General features: G+C 38.0%; 1 protein-coding gene across 15 annotated transcripts in view; it reads right to left on the bottom strand.

Moving 5' to 3' along the window:
• AFDN (afadin, adherens junction formation factor) overlaps positions 1-22,383 on the bottom strand; it is a 139,627-nt gene that overhangs the window by 47,863 nt on the left and 69,381 nt on the right. For 10 of the 15 annotated variants that reach the window (XM_032267073.1, XM_032267077.1, XM_032267074.1 and 7 more), the window contains 11 exons: positions 21,719-21,981; positions 17,804-17,873; positions 12,265-12,383; positions 8,361-8,422; positions 8,030-8,235; positions 6,045-6,065; positions 5,154-5,299; positions 4,723-4,817; positions 4,035-4,300; positions 2,263-2,406; positions 556-754 (listed from right to left, as the gene is read on the bottom strand). In XM_032267073.1, coding sequence (XP_032122964.1) covers positions 556-754; positions 2,263-2,406; positions 4,035-4,300; positions 4,723-4,817; positions 5,154-5,299; positions 6,045-6,065; positions 8,030-8,235; positions 8,361-8,422; positions 12,265-12,383; positions 17,804-17,873; positions 21,719-21,981 — 1,591 coding nt within the window. The remainder of the gene's footprint in view (positions 1-555; positions 755-2,262; positions 2,407-4,034; positions 4,301-4,722; positions 4,818-5,153; positions 5,300-6,044; positions 6,066-8,029; positions 8,236-8,360; positions 8,423-12,264; positions 12,384-17,803; positions 17,874-21,718; positions 21,982-22,383) is intronic. The other 5 variants (XM_032267069.1, XM_032267070.1, XM_032267078.1 and 2 more) reach the window with 1 other exon arrangement.

Below are 22,383 nucleotides of genomic sequence, written 5' to 3'. Positions count from 1 at the left end.
CCAATGGCTCTGTGCTAGAGTTCTGCATGCTCCACAGGAACCCATTCGGTTCTCCCAACAATCTCTTAGCTGGGTACTATCAACATGCCCATTTCATGGAAAAAAAAACTGAGGCCAAGGTCGCCTGACAATGGCAGCATAGCCTCTAGGTGACAGAGGTGGCTTTAGAATGCAGGTAGTTTGCTTCCAAAGCTTGTGTTGCTCAACTGCTATGCTGGTACCAACAAAGTTTACAATTTAGTGCTAATGATTCCATCCACTATGCTCATAAACTACTAAGAAGGGAGAAACAATACAAGGCCTTGTTATCAGCCCAGGCAGAAAATGTAACCCTGACACCAAGTGGGCAGAGCAGATGCTCACCACAGGAACACCCAACATCCCCAAGGGCTCTCTGTCTCAACACTTCTGATCTTCCGTCACCAAGAAAATTTCTCCAGACAGCATGAGGGTGCACTCCCACATAAGAGGACTACTCTATGAGGTGGACAATGAAGAAAATGCTCGCTTCAAACTGGGGTGTAGCTTAGACTCAGGCATGCAGACTATATTTACCTCTCTGGCACAGGGGGTCTAAAAATTCTTGTAAACCATTTGGAATGTTTCTGACAACATCACAAGAATAACCATCTTCTGGCAAAAGAAAAGGCAGCTGCAGGTCAGGATCCTCCTCCAACTGCACCTCCCTTCCATCGCTGCGGGCCAGCTCATCAGCAGTGTTTTCAGCCACAGCCACTACATTTTCTATAAGATCCTGTTTGGAAAACAAATGCAAAATTAAAAAGAGATGCTCACTGCCTGGTGCATGTGACCAACAACTAGTCAAAGCCTGTGTGATGGGTGCAGCACGGCTTATCTCACACACACACATACGCAGACAGACGCAGGGTTCCAGAGGGAGTGCAGACCCCACTGGTATGCTCATCATCAACTTTCTCAAGGCGGCAAACTCACGGGCAGGGTGCACACATTTTACAAATGAACCAAGATTCTAATTATTAATTTTCAATAACTTATAGCTTTAAATAAAAAGAAACTGTTCAATCACAAGAAGTTAATTTTTCTAGTCATTTTTTTCTTGTATAATTCTTTAATTTTCTGTTGTTAATAACTATATTTGTATAGAATGTTTAATGATATAGAGAAAAGCCCACACAATGTTAAATATAAAAAACCAGGATAAAATATTTACACAGTATTTTTGCCAGTTTGGAAATATATGAATATATAGAGGTTATTTCTGAACTACGAGTTCATGGGTGATTTTTATTCAAAAACTTTTGATGTATTACCCACACATAGGAAAGCTTGCAAATCCTAACTGTACAGATCAATAAAATAAACACGCCAGCTCAACCACCACATTCACTTCCGTTCAAGAAAGAGAGCGCTGTCACCTGAGTAGCCACCCCATTCCCTACCACTGTCCCCTCCTTTTTCTTCAAAAAGAAGGAAATGGTTTTTGGGCTTCTATCACCAGAAAGTACTTTTGACTGTTCCTAAAGTGTACACACATGGAAGCGTCTTGTACGTACCTTGCATGGGGCTGCTTTTTTTTCACATTATGTCATGTTGTTCATCCCAGTTGTTTTAACTGGCATTCATTCTTTCTCACTACAAAGTACCATTTATTTGACTATGACATGATTTATGTTTATTTTGGACTTTTGATATGGTGATTTCCAGTTTTTGGCTGTTTTGTGCATGTCTTGTTGGCATAAACTCAATACTGGTGAATCCATCCATCCACTTACATAAATGACTCATATGTAAGTCTACAGCATTTCTTTTTACAAACAGCTAACAGTGGTAGACACTGCTTCTCACCCTCTGTTCCTCCTATTGAGATGCACGCATGCCAAAAGTCCTGGCTCCATTCTGGATGAAATGGGAGATTTTACCATGGCAAGCCTCTCTCGGCCAGGCTATAAGGGGGTGGCCTGTGGCAGAGGCAGCCGCCCTCTAGCACTCAGTTGCTGCAACACACGCTGGAGTGCAGCAGTCCTGGGCAGCCACCTCACCTGCTCTCCAGTCCTCCTGGTGAGTCCCCAAGAACTGGACTTCCTCAGTAAAATCACTTTCTGCTTAGGAGTGTAGTTTCTGTTTTTTTCACTGAACTCTTAACTCAGACAAAAAAAGATCTTGTAAGATGAGAATAAATAAGTCAACTAATTAAAAAAGATTTCCTTTTGTTTTTTTCATCCAAGTTGCCCTATGCAAACACGTCCCGCACTGTGTGGTAATGTGTCACCATCCACTTACCGTTGGGATAAAAGGCTCATCAGGTGCACAGTGATAGTTCTGTAATAAGGCTTGAAGTTGTAGTGAATTTAACTTAAAGCAGGTGCTGTTTATATTTGGAATGTCATCAGGTGCATACTTATCCATGGTAAGCAAAGTCGTTGCCTATGTAAAAGAATAAAGGACAAAAATATCATAATTTTAAAGTTATTTCATAAATATTATCCTTTATGTAATATTCACAAAACTATAACTTGCTAATTTAATTTTGAAATGCAGGATGATTTCAGGAAACAGACTTCCATTTACATAACTATATACGTTAAATTGAACTAAAAACCATTATCTTGCAAAGGGCATCTTTTTAGATCCCTCTTAATTTTATTATGACATGTATGTATAATTAGATTATGTTCGTGAGGCATTTTAAAAACTGTCTTCAAAAGCTAAACATTTACATGACAACTGAGACGACCTATTACTGGTGTTTGAATAGTTTCATTGCCCTGACTTTTCAAAACCAGCTGACTAGCCTCTATACTAAAATCTCTTTTAAAAATAAGGTATCAAGAAAAAAAATTATATATAATACTAAAAAAAAAAAAAAAAAGTCCTAGGTTTTTAAGCTGCAGATGACTCATTTCATTAATTACAAAACATCACCTCCTAGTTTTTCCTATCTAAGAAATTTCCTCAGAGCTGGTTATGCCACTGGGATATGATTTACTTTGTATTCTTAAGGGTTAATTATCATCCATTTTAAAGCATTCTGAAATACATGTTACTAATCTCAACATAAAGAACTCTTTAAGGATATTTACAGTCAACTAGTTACCACTTATGAGCTGAACTGTGTTCCCCTAAAAATTATATTGCAGGGCTAACCCCCAATAACTCAGAATGTTATCTTTTTTAGCGCTAGTACCTTTACAGGGAATAATCAAGTTAAAACAAGATTAGTTGATCCAATGTCTGGTGCTCTTATAAAATGCAGTCTTTTGGACACAGATAGGCAAACAAGGAAAATGCCGTAAGACAAAGGCAGAGACTGGGATGATGCATCTACAGGCCAAAGAACACCAATGGCGTGCAAACCACCAGACGCTGGAGTGGGGGAAGGCCTGGAACAGATCCTTTCTCCAGAGCCCCCAGAAGGAACCAACAACTGACACCTTGATTTCAACTTCTGGCCTGCAGGGCTATGGAGCAACTCTTAAGCTACTCAGTTTCTGACACAGGTTCAGTATCCCTTACCCAAAATGCTTGGGACCTGAGGTGTTTCAGATATGGGTGTTTTTCCAATTTTGGAATATTTACATATATGAGACATCTTAGGGAATGGGACCCAAGTCTAAATATAAAATTTGTTTCATATATACCTTATACACACAGACTGAAGTTAATTTCATACAATATTTTAAATAACTTTGTGTATGAAACAAAGCTCGTGTACATTAAATTACCAGAAAACAACCATGTGAACAATCTGGTTGTTTGATATCATTTCTAACTCTGAATTTTTAAGTACCTATAAGCAATCATTTTCTTCGATTTATTCAGGCACAAATACTTAACAGTGAAAATTATGGCATACAATTAATACAGTGAAAAAATAATCTATACTTTGTTATGGCTGCCCAGGCACTAATACAGCACTGCTTCATTATCTGTACACATGAAAAACCCCAAAAGACAGTACCGAGGTTTGGCTGCATCGAAGCTCTTGCCCATCATAAAGATCAGATACCTTTACTATAAAGCACAGGAGCCAGGGAGTGGCAACCAGCACTCACCTGCACGATCCTGCTCAGGTGACAGTCTGCAGCCAGCTCCAGCCCCTGCTTCTCAGCCCATGCTTCAATATGGCCCAGCTGCTGACGGATGATCGCGCCCCAGTAATGTGAGCACAGCCCTGAATCTGGGTCAGTCACCAATCTATTGAACAGCCACATATTGATAAAGTGGAAGAGCTGAGAGAAGAGCTGAATGGTCAGGGCGGCATTGACTCTGCAGCGTCGTAGCAAGGACATGGCTCCTGTGAGCGTGTGCAGCACGTCATCTGCCCAGACAGAATGAGAGGACAAGAGGACCAAAATGTCATCCAGGAAGAATGACAGTGTGCAGTAAATTTAGATAATGGTACCAATGGTATTAAGTGCTGTTTAATCACTTTAAAAATACCAACTTCATTCCAGAGGGAACAGTGGTATGATCTTAAACTACCTATAGTTATTAACTAACTACATGTAACATCATAACTTCACCTTAAGCAACTTTTGAAAGAGTATGGCCAGCATGACACACCAAAATGACAACAATTTGTAAACAAAACAAATAGTTAAAATTTATTAAAGACTGCTAAACCCAAAAGGACATCCCATTTATTTAAAAAATACCTCCCCTTACCTAAACTAAGCATTAAAATGATGCAAAATGTGAAGGAAGAGATGAATAGAGGGAGAGCCAAAAAAACATCCTAACCTATTTTTGGTCTTTGCAGACTGTTCTCTTCAGGGTCATCTAGAAAGGCTGGCATGTAATTATTAAGTTCTGATTGAAGACAGTGAACCAAGTATCTGAAAATACATAAACAATTTAAGTAATCTCAGCATGACAGACAGCTATTGTCATACATGTTATCACACATGAAACAATCTGGACTCTTAAAAAACATTTTCCATTAAAAAAATATGAGTTTTACTCTTAGGAATCTTGAAACATAGCTCACTGAATTCAGTATAATAAATATGTAACTAAATGTAGTTAATACATTTTACAAAAATGTATGCTTCTTGATATTCATCTTCAATCAAGGTAAATCCAAATCTTAACATTAGTTTGGAAAGCTGAGTAAGAAAACAATGACTTAATTATCTATAGAATAGTGCCATCTTCAAAAATGTGTTCCTTACTTAAATGCCATTTGAACCAAATGTGCTAAAACATCTTGGGCATCCAACGTGATTCGACTAAGGTCTCGGTCTTGCTTAATGAAGTTGAGAAGTTCAGATGCATTTGCCATCCAGAAGGCAAGTGCCCCTGCAATATTCTTCTGTTTCTGCAGACAGAACACATTTCCATAAGCAACAGAGAATAAACAAAAATAATAAAAATATAAAGGAATGCTCTTGAAAAGCTGCTGAAGATAGACCAGTACCTTCCCATTTCACCAAGGTATTTACCACAGATACCAGATACTTGCAAAACAATTTGGGTGCGTACATAGCAATGGGAAGTAAATAACCACTGCAACTACTTCTTAGGATTCATGTACATAGACATATGGATTCAGTTAGCTACAATTTATAGATGGAATCAGCGGAGAAATGGAGATATCAAATAATGTAACACCAAATCGTAGACCATGCATTATCTGGTAATCTGTGCCGTATACATACATGTATCCATGGTTACCCACAGCCACCCTGATACTTGTAGTCACTGGCTTGGACACCATGCAACTCAGTATCAAGTACTGATCTATCACATCCTCTCCCGACCACATGTGCAGGCCAGGCAACCTCAGATGAGATCCAAAGAATAGGAACCAAGGATAAATAATAAAGAGAAGAAACAGAACTTTTGTCATTTCATATCCACACTGAAGTGCATTAAGCAGAAATTATGAAATGCCGATAAAGGTTGCACAGTCAAAAAGAGTTTTAGTACTGCATGTCTCAGTTGCTGAATGAGTGTTATGAGCTGTTCAGTCCAGCTGTTGTATTACTGTATTTGACATGGGAGCAGCATGAGAAACTTGGCTAAGCAACACAGCTAGGATCAGCTCCCAGCAGATGTCCTACCTGGTCAACCTGGTCTACTTCCTGGAGAAAAACAGACGAGGGGAAATCAAGCAGAACGAGAGAAAGAAACTTGTAAACAATCATGATAGTTTAAAAAAATCAAAACACTAATATGAAGGTACGACATGAAGGCACGACATTTAGTTATGTTATTCTCAAAATAACATTTTCATTTATGGTTCTGAGCACCTTTAGAAGTATACGACCTAAAGGATTCGTTTAATGTTCTTACCACTGGCACAATCACTAACTGAATTTTTAGAGTTTATCAATAAAAATGATGTTACAATAAACATACACGAGCACACTGATCTCTTTAAAAGATTTCCAATGGAAGGACTTGTGAACATCTTTCAATGATATGGTGTGCTTACTACTTACTTAAAGGTACCTAATAAAGTGAAAGTCCATTCCCCTAGGTTAGTTAATGGGAATGGAAGAGACAGGCAAGACCAAGAAACAATCAAAATAAAAGCTGAGAAAACTGAGAATTTCAAAGTGTATAAAGAACTTACATTATACCTATGGTAAAGGGAGTAAATTCTTTGTTTTTTGAAAATGGAATTTAAATTACTCATTACCATAGTTCTTTTCCACTACTTTAAGATTTCTCAAATTGTATACTAAATCTAAATCTGAAGTTTAAAAGGCTTGTTTGAGAATGGCAATTTCACCGACTAGTTCATATCAATAAGCAAAAGGCTATCACGGGTAGTTTTACGACAGGTGTCTCACAATTTGAAACAGGCTTTGTAAGTCCAAACATGATAGAAGACAGACAATGGCTTTGAATAACAACTGAAAAGGAAATCCATGTTTGTTTATAAAATAATGATATGAGAGTAACAAATGGTATCCAAATAAAATGACTTTGTTTTTTACCTATTTTCTAGCTTGGGTAAAAGAAGCATAACCCCATCAAACTCATGCTAATCACTCAAATATAAAAGAAACATTTCTTGAAAACTTCTGGCCTTTGCAAACAATTCTGAGGAAACTAAAAGATCATCTTAGCTTCCCTCAAATGATCCTGCCAGGAGAAAAGCAACCAACCCATCTATGTTACTTAACATTATATAATTAGAGTTCTATTAAGCTGACTAATAACACTGACAAGTGATTTAGGAAAACTGAAAAAATCTGTACATTGAAGAACTTTAAAGATTAAATCTTCAAATTATCTGTAGACATGAAAAACTGCTATGAAAACTTTATCAATTGTAGATCGGGACAGAAAGTACATAAAAAGGCCAAACCATTCTATCAACAAAACATCCTTATCTTCTGAAATTTTGAAAACAGGTTTGTGATGGAATTTCATTTTAAGTGAGAAGTATGTTATGATGTCCATTATACGTATACATGTGCTATCAAAAAGCCCAGACAATTACTACCAACGTCTAGGCTCATTATAAAGGAGCAAGTGCCTTTTAATAACCATTTCTAAAACGTCTAAGAAGGTGTTACCAGGGGATAGGGGAAAAGAAAAAGAGCAGGAGCTACTGAAGAGGCGTCACTGTGAGGTGATGGAGATGCTTTGGAACTGACAGAGGTGGTGGCTGCACAACATTGTGAATGCACTAGCTGCTACTCAACTGTTCACTTCAAAATGGTTGATACCCTTATGAATTTCATCTCAACAAATTATTTACAGAAAAATTCCACAAAAGTCTGCAATAGTCTCAACACTTTCTCACAACTATTACTGCAAACTGAAGGGCCTTTTCTCATAATTATTATGTTAGCACACACAGTTACCTTCACGTATGAAGTTTACAGGGAAAATAAATTAGAAAAAAGCCTACATTTCCTTTAGACTTTTTAAAGGTATACATTTTCCCATATTTATATAACTTCTATTTTAGAAAAAAATCTTTAGAGTCAAACATGGAACCAAATCAGAAGCCTTAAAGAAACTGAGTTCACTGGTTTAACAACTACAACCATGATCACTGGGTGACCATGGCTCGCCGGCTGGAACATACCTGGATGACGCCTTCCATCATGCTCACCATCTTGTTGACAACTGCAATGACTTTGTGCGTGCGCTCTGTAGGGCTGATGTCAGGTCTGTACTGGTTGGACAATACATACCGGCATGCCATATATAATACATACGTAGGGGACAACTTAAAGTGGACTGTAGAGCTATTAGTATAGTTTATAATCGCAGATAAGAATGAATCTTCAGCTGTGGAAAGATTTCAAAAATGAAGAAAACAGGGAAAAAAAAAAAACAAAAATGAATGTGAAAATCAGATGGAGTAAAATGGATCAAGAAATAATTCACTAGCAATGAAATCTGAAATTACTCACAACTCTCCCTGAACTCAATGCTTGCAGGCAGTATCAGTTCAGGCCCAGAAGCTTCCTGCGTTCTAAAGGAAGAAAGCTAACATCACTTACAGTAAGGTCACAGGGCTAACAATATCACTGACAACCTGTGTTGATTTCTGCAACTACTTTTTAAATCTATATACTGATCTTTCAAATGGAAAATAATAAAATATCTCATTTTCAGATGTAGCCTAATCATGTAACACATTGGAAGTGATCTTATCATGACTCCTTTAAGAAGGTTAGTTTCTTGAAGTATATGCTGCCGCCATGAAAACAGATCTGACGCGATTCTGGATTATTAACGAACTCTTCATGTCTAGTACAGGGATCAGGCTGCCTTGCATCTGCTACAGCTATGGCTCAGGTAACAGTGAAAAGAAAGTATTAAGTGACACAAAGAAAAACTAACCATGCCGAGCTTGAAACTGAGTTCTTATACCGAAAGAGAAAAGCTTCCTAAGACCTGGACTTTGTCTTTCTCTACTGACACCGGGTTACACAAGCTGACCACTGCAAGTCTCCTTCAGCCATTAGGATCATCATTTTCCAGTGCTTACAGTGATGCATGCCTTATAAAAAGATGTTCTACCCACTTACATTGCTTCTTATGGTCACATAAATTTCCAGTCCCTTCCACCATTTAGTCTAGACACTACACAAATAAGGAACTGTCAAAAAGTATAAATGTGAAGAAACTATTAATTTCGAACATTTATAAAAACTAGCATCGTGCTAATGTTTATTTCCAGGTATTCAGTTCAAATTAATTCAAAACTTAGGTTCATTTCTATCTCTATGTAAATATTATATAAATATAAATATTCTTCAAACAGTGTGTATCACCCATTGGCAGGGCATAAGCATGAAGGCTATTTTGTGAATCTCCTCTCTCAGTTGAATATATACATTTGTTTGTGTGTGCGCATGTGTGTGTGTTCATCACAGCACAATATAAGACATAATCTTGTGTTGTAACTTCAGTTAAAAAGCATTACGAAAGCCATTGCTAGGCACAGACTCTTTAAAATGTATAAGACAATAAGTTACAAATCCAGTTTAGATTTCCTTATCTTTGTAGATTAATACTTTTCTCAATGAATAATGCTCAGCTTAAATATCCTTTCACTTAGACATGTGATTAGAACTTCAGGTCATTTACTTACTATTCTAAGTTTGCTACTCGCTATATTTTATATACAATATTTACCAAAAACCAACTAAACACATAGTAAAGTGATTAGCTTCCTTAACATTTCACAATATCTTTATCATTTTATTTCAACTTTAACAGATTATCAGGAAGAATTCTCAAAAATGTCTTTGAAAAAATAAGAAAACTTAAATTGACAATAAAAGCCAGGGAGCATATGTTTTGTCTTTCTGCAAACTTAACTAAAATTTAAATTGTGGGGAATATAATGACTTACACTGTGATGAATATCTCTACTGAGTTAAATACAGACTTAACCTGAAACCAATACTTATTCAAATAAATCTTATTTGGTGAAACAGAAAGTCAATACAGTTCTCATATTTGAATCAGAAATACTCATTAGTGACTTAAACAACAGTCATTTCAGCAGCAATGTGTGTCTGTTCATCCTAGACAACTAGTAACGAACCGCCAGAATTAAATATTTGGAATTGCTGGTCCACTCCTTAAATAAGTTAAGAGAGGAAATAAAAAACTTTCCTTCAAAAATAAATAAAAAGAGTAATTTATGATGATTACAGGTTTGTAAGAATTTACAGACTGGCTAACTAATTTTTTTTCAACAGCAAACTAATCTCTCCCCTCCATCATCATCTTCTCCATGCACCAAAAAATGAATAAAGAGAAATGAATATAATAGTGAATACAATATAATAAAAATATAACCAAATATAACCAAATATTTTGCCAGTAATAAATATAACACCCAATATTCTTTTTATCAGCTTATATGCTTCAGAGTTGATTATTTCATTTGTGATCTAATTTAACTCAGTAATTCAGAAAAATGCTGCTATAAACAATGTAATTTAAATGTTCAATTATTTCAGCACATCTCCCTTACATTTCTATTTTATAGACATCTAAAGTTGCAGTTAGGTAGTTATATATCTCATAAAGTGAGCCTGAATAAACTTTACCAATTATATTTTAAGAAATCTGGTAAAAAATGAATTTACATTGTCACTGAAAAAAAAAAAAGTGACAATTAAAAGTCATTCCCTCCATTCAAAAGGGTTTTTTCCTTCACTAAAATTAATATTTTAAATACATTTAAATTTTTTCATGACTACATCAGTTAAATTAACTAGTGCTTATTACAATTGCCTACGTGAAAAACAAAGAACGGGGCAGAAAGGTTCATCTGTTTTCATCACTGTCCTAACAGCAACAAAGCAACATATTTTATAATTAAAGTCTTTAGTAACTCTGCAAACTAATCTTACCTTGTAAAAAATTTAAATTGTGTGTTACAGTAAAAAATAATTTCTGACATACAATTAACCATGATACGACTATTTTGACACTACATTTATTAATCACTAATTTTGAAAATACTAAAAGCATTATCCTAATCCACTCCCTCATGTGAGTTCATTTACTCCTTCAAATATTTATGAGTTAGGAACTATGATTCATACTTCTCTGTCATACCTTACAAATACACAGAGGCATTCCTTACAATGCCAATTTACTATTCTGAACATCCTATTCCATCATACACCACCCAAAACAAGTACAAACACAGAAAGTAAACTATTTATTATCACATTTAATAAAATTCACATAGCCAACAAAAATCTTGCATTAGAACCAAGTAAACATAAAGTTAAACCCTGGGATTCCCTTATGAGTCTACATATTTAATAACTGATGAGTGATATTAAAATCCTGCAATATCCAGTGCCCTCTGCTGGAAGTTGGGAAATTGAAGAGCTGTACATTCATCACCTGTGACTGAACTGACAGGTGACCCTGGGGAAGTCACCTGCCTCATCTAACTGCCTCACTGACTGGATCTTTGAAGGAAACAGAATGGCCTCTTCAAAAATCCATCTGAAAAGCCCCAAAAGAAGAATGCTGCCAGTTTCACTGCTGATAATGAGAATGCCATAAAAGTCATGCAGTATTTCCCTATTTCTGTCTGAGTTCATGCAGAGCTCTGGAGGAGAGGTGCTCAGCACTAAATCATGCTGCAGTTTCTACTAGTCAGTATCTGTTATTTACCGGCCACATTTAAGACTAAGACACTACTCTGCAACATTTAAGTAATTCTAGAGGTCACAAGGAAATAAGATTCTGACTAAGGTGACAAATATTAGAAATCATAAAACAAGGAAATAACAAAAAACAGTTCTCTGCCCAGAAAAATCAGGCAGGAACAATGTCAGAAGAAAAAAAATAATTCATCGTCCATTTATCCCCCCACAGGGAGACATAGGCACATCAGAACACAAGGCATAATATGGCACCTACAATTCTTAAAATCTGTTTCAGAATCATTTTTGACCTTGTATATTTTTAAACACATGAAGATTTCTTCTAGAAATAGGTGACAGGACTATATTTTTCTAAATATACAAATCATCCTATAAAAACTTCCTTTCTCTATGTTTTTACAAAGTAGCAAATTTTAAACAGCAACATTTTAATTCAGTGTGCCTCCTATTTCAATCTGGTAACACTGTGGCATATAAGCCAGGGATATAATTATTGGTAAAGTATTTCTTTCAATGCAGTAACACAGAAAGGAAATGCCCTTAAAATATTACTGCTAACATTCTAAAAATGTCAGCTGAACCTTTATCAATTCAATAATCATTAACCCAACCCTTCTTTAGGAATACTTTCATTACTTTCATAATTTAAAAATGACGTATTTCCTACCTGCTTTCTTGCCTGCGATAATCTGGTTGCTGCTCTACTCTGATCATTGGCTTCACCATCCCCCGCTCAGCTGTGCTGGAAGCAGATGACACTCTGTCGCTGTCCAGCCTAGTGGTGCTCTACGTGGAGAGAAAGCATTGTGCCTTTAGAACACCACAGACCAACCAAGCTTGACACTCAGTGTTGCAAGCAGATCTGATACAGGGCTGCCAAGCACGGTGGGCAAGAACACAGACCAGGAAATAACAGAGCAATGCTGGGGGCACTATGTCCACGGGGACCTGCCCAAAGCACACTGGTATTAAAGCATAGTAAGACACAAAGCCACTTTCATTCTCAAAGATTTAGGAGTTGGCTGTAAAATACAGGCTTGCAAAAGTGGTACACAGACACAATGATTTTTCCAAAAGTACATTAATAGTAATTTGATCCCAACAAGTTCTTTTAAAATCAGGATAAGAGATAAGAAAATAGGTATAATAAGAAGAGGCAGAGTCTTTTGGAGTTTATCACTTTTCAGAATAGATTCAGGAATCCTACTCATTATAGCTCAATATCTAATGAATTCAGTACCTAAACTGGCTTCTTTCTTGCCCTTCATCAACACCCAGGAAAACATGCATTATATGGTAACCAAATACAGCATATTTAAATACTTCTAGAAAGTATACAATTCTAGCCATTTGTATGGAATTTGTAGGCAGACAAAAGGATGAGTTACCTACATTAAGAAAATCATCAGAGAATAAAAAAATTTTATATAATGAATTTCACTGTAGAAAAAAATTTCCTATTACGTTTACTATAGAAATTGAGCACATGTAGTAAATAAAAAGTCATGTTTCTCTTACCACTTAACGATTACTACTGTATGATACATATCTTTCCAGTCTTTCATGCTTTCCATAAATGGGATCATACAATCTACTTGGTAAAAAAACACTTTTTCAGATGTTATAAATATCTTACAAATCACTTGTTTTTATATTACAGACTTGTAATGGCCACTTAACATTCTGTTGTCTATTCATCATACTTCATTAAACCAATGCTTTATTACACCATTTAAAATGTTCATCAGCAGAGAGTGACAAGACAATTGTACCTGTAAATATGTATATATTCACATACAATGAATCCTTCCATAAGATTTATAGAAACAAAATTGTTGGTCAACAGATGACAATACCACTTAAAGACTATTAACAAACTGTTGTGACTAGTCACAGGGCAATGGATAATGCAATTATGATATGGTTATATGCTTCCATACCACAAAATGGTTTTCATTTATTTTTAATTACTAAAAAATGCTCACAAAGCAACAGCTGAAGAAAGCAGGAAAGGTGTGTGTGGAGACACACACACAATACATTTAACTGTGTTAAAATGCATACATGAACATATAGACACATACTACAGTTGAGAAAAGCACCCCTCACGATGTTACTCCCAAAGGTCAAACATAAATTGTGGATGAAGGTTTTCATTTTTACTTTTTTCCTCTACCAAGTCTTCTCTGTGGACTTCACATTTTTTAAAGAAACTAAAATTTTTTACAGAAATACTTCTCTTCGGCTCATTCAATTATTCATGAGATGGTTCCCAAGAGTCTTCTACACAGAAAGTATTTTTAAAGAAAAGTGCAATAAAAACACAGCAATCACATATGAAACAAAGCTCAACTTGCAGAGCTCACATTCTCTGGACAGTCAACAAACACAGCATGTGTCAGATGGTAATAAAGACTGCATGAATCTCTTAAATAAGGTGCTGTGACAGCGACAGGATGCTCACGGATGACCTCTCCAGGAAAGTGGCTTTAAGCTGAGGTCTGAGACAAGAAGGGGCCAGCGTGTGAAAATCAAGGACAAGAGCACACACACTAGCACAAGGAAGGCCTTCCAATGGGAAAGAGGCAGGTGCGGGCACAGCACGGAAGCTCTGTGTGGCCTGAGTGAACAGCAGAGACACACCGAGAGGGAAGCAGCCTCCGGGAATAAGGGGCCGAACAAGTCAGGGTAGACACTGATATATGGGTGGAGAAGCCACCCGGGCTTCGAAAGCAGGGCAGTAACTAGAAAGTAATTTACATTTTTAAATGTGAGGAGAATGATGAGCTAAGTAGAATGGAAAGTGGCTGCTCTTGGGCCGTGTGGTCCTCCCCTTGATGGCTGCAGCCCAAGCCAGAGAGGCAGAGCAACCCCTGCACGCAGACCAATAGAACAAAGAGACCAAATGGGAGCGGGGAAGAGGTTTCTGTTGGAGCAACGCCACAGATGGAAGTACCTCCTTCAATGCCGCGGATGGTAGTACCTCCTTCAACGCCGCAGACGAAGTACTGCCTTCAACGCTGCAGATGGTATACCGTCTTCAACGCCGCAGGCGGTAGTACCGTCTTCAATGCCGCAGATGGTAGTACCATCTTCAATGCCGCAGATGGTGTGCCGTCTTCAACGCCGCAGGCAGTAGTACCGCCTTCAATGCCGCAGATGGTGTACCGTCTTCAATGCTGCAGATGGTGTACCGCCTTCAACGCTGCAGATGGTATACCGTCTTCAACGCCGCAGGCGGTAGTACCGTCTTCAACGCCGCAGATGGTAGTACCATCTTCAACGCCGCAGATGGTAGTACCATCTTCAATGCCGCAGATGGTGTGCCGTCTTCAACGCCACAGGCAGTAGTACCGCCTTCAATGCCGCAGATGGTGTACCATCTTCAATGCTGCAGATGGTGTACTGTGTTCAATGCCGCGGATGGTGTACCGTCTTCAACGCTGCAGGCGGTAGTACCGCCTTCAATGCTGCAGATGGTAGTATTGTCTTCAATACTGCAGATGGTAGTACCGTCTTCAATGCCGCAGATGGTAGTACCGTCTTCAATGCCGCAGATGGTGTACCATCTTCAATGCCGCAGATAGTGTACCATCTTCAACACTGCAGGCGGTAGTGCCGCCTTCAACGCTGCAGATGGTAATATCGTCTTCAATGCTGTAGATGGTGTACTGTCTTCAACACCGCAGATGGTAGTACTGTCTTCAATGCCGCAGATGATAGTACTGTCTTCAATGCTGTGGATGGTGTACCGTCTTCAACGCCGCAGGTGGTGTACTGTCTTCAACACCGCAGATGGTACAGATGGTAGTAACTGCCTTCAACGCCGCAGATGGTAGTACCGTCTTCAACGCCGCAGATGGTGTACCGTCTTCAACGCCGCAGATGGTAGTAACTGCCTTCAATGCTGTAAATGGTAGTACCGTCTTCAATGCTGCAGATGGTAGTATTGTCTTCAATGCTGCAGATGGTAACATCATCTTCTAAGACGAGGAAGGATCAAGTAAAGTTTGTTGACAGAGAAAACCTAGTCCTGTTTTAACTAGGTTTAATTTGAAATATGCATAGGATATGCAAATGAATGTCAAAAAGCCTTTAGAGATATGAGTTGGGGTCGGGTGTGGTGGCTCACATCTGTAATCCTAGCACTTTGGTAGAACTGCCCTCAATGCTGCAGACGGTAGTACTTTGGAAGGCTGAGGCAGGCGGACTGCCTGAGCTCAGGAATTCAAGACCAGCTGGACAACATGACAAAACCACATCTCTATTAAAAATATAAAAACTAGCCAGGAATGGTGGTGGGTGCCTGTAATCTCTGCTATTCAGGAGGCGGAGGCAGGAGAATCACTTGAACCTGGGAGGCAGTGGCTGCAGTGAGCCAAGATTGTGCCACTGCACTCCAGCCTGGGCGACAGAGTGGACCCTGTCTCATTAAAAAAAAAAAAAATTAAAAGAGAGATAGATATGAGTCTGGAGAGTTGAAAACCAAAGGTACACATCAGGGAATAATTAACATTAGATGGTATTTAAACTTAAGCAACAGGGTAAGCTCACCTAGGAAAGATGCATGAACAGAACAGATGGTACAGAAGAGGAAGAGATATCAACAAATCAAAGCAAGGAGAAACCACTACTAGGTGGGGGAAAAATCAGGAGGGTGATATCCTAGAAGCCAAAAGAAGAAAGCATATCAAGTACATGGTAGTGGCCTCGCTAAAAACTCCTTCAGTAAGTAACACAGGACAAATGAGTACCAGGTTTGGGAACTGGGAGTTCATCAGTTTCCCTGACAGACAGTCCCTGTGAAGGGAGGAGAGAAAATGAACAGGAACAGAGGAAAGAACAAGTTCGGAAGTGGAGGCAGCAACCACAGATGAGTTTTTTCTTTTTTTTTTTTTTCTCCCCTAAGAAACTGTGTAGCAAACAGGAGTAGAAAAATGGAGTCAAAACTGGAGGGGTATAAAGAGTTTTCTAAGATGAGGCTGTAACATGTTTTGATGCTGATGAGAACGCTCCAAGACCATAGGCATTTGTTGTAGCATGGCCTTCACTGAATCACACCTTGGGTAGTCCCTTCCTCCTGAATCTGGACTGGACCTGTATTTGGTTTAACCAATAAAAAGTGGAAGAAATGACATTCAAGGCCTGGAAGCTCCGTGGTTCTTGTGAGGCACCACAAGACGACGACTCCTGGCTGCCCTGATGGGGCAAAAGGTCCCCTGGAGAAGACATGAGATGGCGCAGACATAGGGTCAGTGGACCCTGCACTCCAGCCACTGGCCATCAACTGATCTCCTAGGTGATGTCAGTCATACCAGTCACCACCAGCAAACAAGCTGCCCAGACAAGCTCAAACCAGACTGCACAATGGTAAACAAATAAAATGGCTGCTGTTTAGCCACTAAGATTTGGAGTGGTTGTTATCCAGCAATAGAGAATGAAAATGAAAAAAGAAATGAACTGATTATTTAAGAGATAAGGAAGGTGAAGTGTCTGAGAAGATTAACTGATGAACAGCATCTAGAACCTACACTGAGGGTTTAATAAGAACAGGAGTGTATTAAGGATATTCTCACTGAGCAGGGCTAACTACACAGAAGCCTAGAAAACAAGGAGGCTCTGCTTCAAAGAGAAAGCACAACATCCTGGCCCTATAGAAAAGGATGATCTGCTAACTTTCTTCTATGTATCACTAACAGACAACACAGCAGATTAAGACAATCCACATTTAGGGACCACTGTGAAATCTGTTCTTACAAAGATGTTTTATAAGTACACATATGACCAGTTTACTGTAGTCCCCCTTATCCGTAGTTTCACTTTCTACAGTTTCAGTTACCCGAGGTACGCTGTAGTCTGAAAGCAGGTGAGGACAATACAATAAGATATTTTGAGAGAGAAGACAGAGACCAAATTAACATACCTTTTATTAAAGTACATTGTTATAATATATATTGTTCCATTTTATCTTTATTGTTGTTAATGTCTTAGTGTGCTTATTTTATAAATTAAACTTTATCACAGGTATATAAATACAGGAAAAAAAAAACAGTATCAATAGGACTCTGTACTACCTATGGTTTCAGGCATCCACTGGTGGTCTTGGAATGCAACCCCTAGCAGTGAGGGGAGACAACTGTATTCATCCATGGTGTCCTATAAAGTGAAGCAAGCACAGTCCTATCAGGTAATACATAATTACCTACCTTGCTTGTCGGTAATGCTGTCCCACTATGAATATCTCCTCCTAAATCAAAAGTTGTCTCCTGAACAATTCTGATGGGATAAAAGAAGAAACACCTTGATTTAATTACACAAATGACAAGGCATAGTCTCTTCTTAATAAGCAAGGAAGAACTAAAATGCTCAATGTTCAAAAATTTTTAAGAAATTGCTCTATTTTCAGCATATGAACTTACAGAATTAAAAAACCACTTACGAGCTTTCTTTACTAGTATACACTCACTATTACCAGGATCTTTTTTTTTTTTTGGAGATGAAGTCTCACTCTGTTGCTCAGGCTGGAGTGTAGTGGCACGATCTTGGCTCACTGCAACCTCCGCTTCCTGAGTTCAAGTGATTCTCCTGCTTCAGTCTCCCAAATAGCTGGGATTACAGGCAAGCACCACTATGTCCGGCTAATTTTGTATTTTTATAGAAAGGGGGTTTCACCATGTTGGCCAGGCTGACCTGAGGTCAGGAGTTTGAGGCCAGGTCATCAGCCCACCTGGGCCTCCGAAAGTGCTGGGATTACAGGCGTGAGCCACTGCACTTGGCCTGATTGTATATATATAGTTTAAACTATACAAGAAACTGAACATAAAAAAGCAGGTTATTTCATCACACAAGTCTATCCAGGCAGCAAATGGCATATAAATAAAGTGTACAAGGCTGAGGTGCCCGAGGCCCCATTTATGAACACAGTGAAGGTGACGCATGAGGAACAGGGGTGAGCTGCTCTCCTATTTGAAAGTCAATCTGATTATTTTTGTAAAGCACATGAGTATCACCACTTAGGCTACAAATTAAAAAGCAGGAAATTTCTGATAATATTAGTAAACAAATCAAGAATTACACTAAACAGATTCTTCAAATATCTCAAAATATCAAAACTTCTGAACATGTCACTTTGAAAAATTAACTGATGAGCAAAATCTCATTTTAAAGATTGAAAAGTCTAAAAAGCTGGGACAGACTACATTCTTCAGCACAAATGAAGGGCGAATATAACTCACTGGTCCCAGCTCACTGGACAGTGCCCTCCCCACCTCCGCAAAAAAAAAGCCCTAAAAACACCTGAAAACCAAGAAGGATGAATTAATATTTAAATACCCTGGATTTCTGCAAAAGATAACTTAAAAAGAATAAAATGTCTTATTACAATACTTGAAAAATATTAATATATGGTCTAATATCAAAGCAGCATGGTAATGTGAAACTTTTATTTAAGCTGAACCAAAAGAAAGAACAAGGAAGTAATATAAAAGTTAAAAACAATTTTTCATATTAGAAAAGCAGGTACGAATTTCTATCTCACCACTAAGAAAATAAAACCATCTTGTAATGCAAAATAATACCATGCTTGTGACTTTTGAAAAAGTAAAAATTTTTACTATAGGCTAAGTAATTGTCTACTTTCTGCACACAACTTTCTGCAATATATCGCTAATTTTCTGAAATTAAATACTCATAATCTATTACCAAGATAGTCACAACAACATGGAAATGCTCTGCTGGCTCCCAGCAGTTTGGGTGGTAGATTGAGTCCAGCTATCGGCTCTGACGATAGAAATAATGATGGCAGTCCCACTTCTCTGCCACCTACCAAAGCTGCACATAGCAATGTCCACCCCAACTTCCTCTTGTGGGTAGTATGCAAGTAGAATCAAAGCCTTCTTGATTCCACTTACAATTATCATCCTAGAACAACAAATTTCCACCTTGCAAAATTCTTTAACTTTTCCCCTCAAAACTACCTCTTTCAAGCTTTAACATGGCTCATTTGTACTGTATTCTGGATATGCGCATGAGACAAAAGCGACTTTATACATGACTTTGAAATTATCAAACTATGACCTCTGACTGCAACAATCATATGTCACTCCTGTCAGCACTCACAGAACAGTAACGCATGCCCTGGGTGCTTGATAATTGTAAACTAGAGGAATAAATCAATTAATGAGTCAGTGTATCACTGGAAGGCCCTAAAATTCCCAAACTATCAATATCAAACTTTGCTACTCACTTGTAACCATCAGTAGGATTTGAAGATATGCTATAAAATCTTCATTGGAGGTTATGTGAGTTATCTAGCCAGAATCTTTCACAATCATTTGACATTAGAGCTAAATTAATATCCCTTAAAAAAAAAAAAAACCAAAAAACAAGAGTCCTAATTTTATGGATGGTATATTCAACCACCACTAGATTTGCCAGAAAAACAAACAATAATAGTAACAAAATTTCACAGCACATTCTCCTCATTGAAATCTAAGCCATATTCTTCCAGGATCTCTGCTTTTGGCCAGAAATATGACAAGAAGAGACATCTGCAGGCTTCCGAAGCAGGATCCATGTGGCAAAAATACAGTAGGAGATTGTCTCACACATTTAAAAACATTACAAGCAAAACTGAAGGGCAGACTAGGTGTGGGACACAGGCTGCTCCTAGAATTGTGTTTCTGCACAGAACAGAGACAGACAATAACACCAAGAATAACACACATCACAATAAATACATTAAAACTCAGGAATAAAGGGCATCTGTAAATAAGAGGCAGTAACTGTAGATACTACTGAAAAACAACATGCAACACACAGCAGAAGAAACTGTTTCAGACAATAAACAATCTCTTTGGACAAACCTCAGTGAGCCTAAAAATGAACAGGGAGTCAAGATATACCAGATCAAGATGTCTGATGCTGAGGGGAAGAAACAGGTCTGAAGAAAAGTTGATGATTGAAATGAACATTTAAGCACAAAATCATGACTCTCCACTGATGGAAAGAGCCCATGTAAAGATATGATAAGGGACAGGAATTGGGGACATGGCAGATGAATGAAAAACATCACCTTCAGAAACAGTTAAAAGTTGTGAAGAATGGAAGGATGGGTTTAAATACACATTAAAGAGGAAAGTGTTGGAAAGAAACGAGTTTTCTTGGGAAGCAGAGAATAAAAGCACATACTGGTCTCCTTGGACGTAACAGTCATGGTCATTTGCTGACACCTGGAGCGCAAGGTGAGGTGAACAGCTGGGGATGGATCTTAAACAGCTGTGAACTTTAACAAATAAATAAATATATGTGATAATCCACCAAGTGTTCATCTTGAAGAAAGACATTAAGTCTAAACAGTCACACATGGACCCAAACGTCAGGTCTAGGTGGCTAATCAAAGGAAGGCCACAGAACAAAACAATGGGAAAGGCAAAGCAGGGAAGACCATGAGGTTTATGTTTGTGCTCTTCAGGAAGAAAGCTTATGCCGTACAGGACTTTTCAGTTGTTTTAAGCAGCATGACTGAAAAACAGATAATGAAGTGGTTTAACAGTACGTTTTAAAAATTACAGCCTAAGGAGAAGCCATATTCCCTCTCTACAAATACATTTTACTAGATAGTCATTATCTAATATCTGGTCTGTTTTCCTTTGCTAGGCCCAAAATGCACATCTTCAGAAAAGCACTAGGTGGAGCTAAAACATTCTGAATTCCTGAAGAGATCTTTTGTGTTTCACTATCAGCCATGGGAAAGAATACCTCAAAATATTTTATCATCTTAGCTGCTACACCGAGTAATTACATAGAACACCATGTTTTTTTCGCAAAAGAAAAAGTACTATTTTAGTATATTGGCTAAAAAACAAACAAACAAAAAGACAAAGATTAAACATAAACAATTTAAAACCAGTGAGAACTTCCAATTTTAAGACAAAGTCAAGGCCTTTCTTCTTTCCTCTAAAGCCAACCCAAGTTAACAATAGGAACCAAAATCACAAACTTCACTTTGATTTTTTTTTAAAAATTGAAACAAAAAATAAAAAGCCAAGTTATCTATGAATAATCTGAACTGCTTTAAGCATAATCAAAACATTTTAAATCCTTAAGGACAATCTACTTACCCAGGTTTATGTCTTGGGCCCTTAACCATCAGGCCTCCATCCACAGATCTTTTTGCAAGAGCATGATCCTGACTGGGGTCCACAAACTTAAATACATGGGACGCCCCAAACTGCACTTTCATGCCACTCTGCAGCATGGTGGTTTCCGAGATGCGCTGGCCTTCCACATAGGTTTCTGCATCTATACTTCTGGGCGTCACAGTGACTACTCCATCCATGTTGGTGAGGTCACAGTGATGGGGCTGAATTCCTGGGCCAAATAACTGTCAACAGAAGGAAACCAAAGAAACTCCCATCATGAAGGTCACAGTGCTTAACCACACAATTTTAGAATTGTGATCATTATGGTTAAAGATTCCCATCTATTTTATTATTTACTAATGCGCTAAGAAAGAAGAAATGGCAGAATTGAAAATGACATTAACAATCTGAACCCATCATCTTACAATTGAGAAATAAGAATTACAGAGCAAGAGTAATTTGCCTGAATCCAACTTCAAAGAAGTGACAAATCCTGACTTCACTTATTCAAACAATGTGTTAAGCTCTGTTTTAAGTACTTGAGACCATATTAAGCTAAATTTAATTAGAATTTACCAAATGCCTACTGCTATGTGTGTGAGACCCAGCGATAAGCCCTTCTGCATAGGTTATCTCCTGTAATT

Source organism: Sapajus apella, unplaced genomic scaffold (genome assembly GCF_009761245.1).
Source record: "Sapajus apella isolate SASKATOON/1434 unplaced genomic scaffold, GSC_monkey_1.0 scaffold165, whole genome shotgun sequence".
Classification (NCBI taxonomy): domain Eukaryota; kingdom Metazoa; phylum Chordata; class Mammalia; order Primates; family Cebidae; genus Sapajus; species Sapajus apella.
This window is presented reverse-complemented; position numbering and strand designations above follow the sequence as displayed.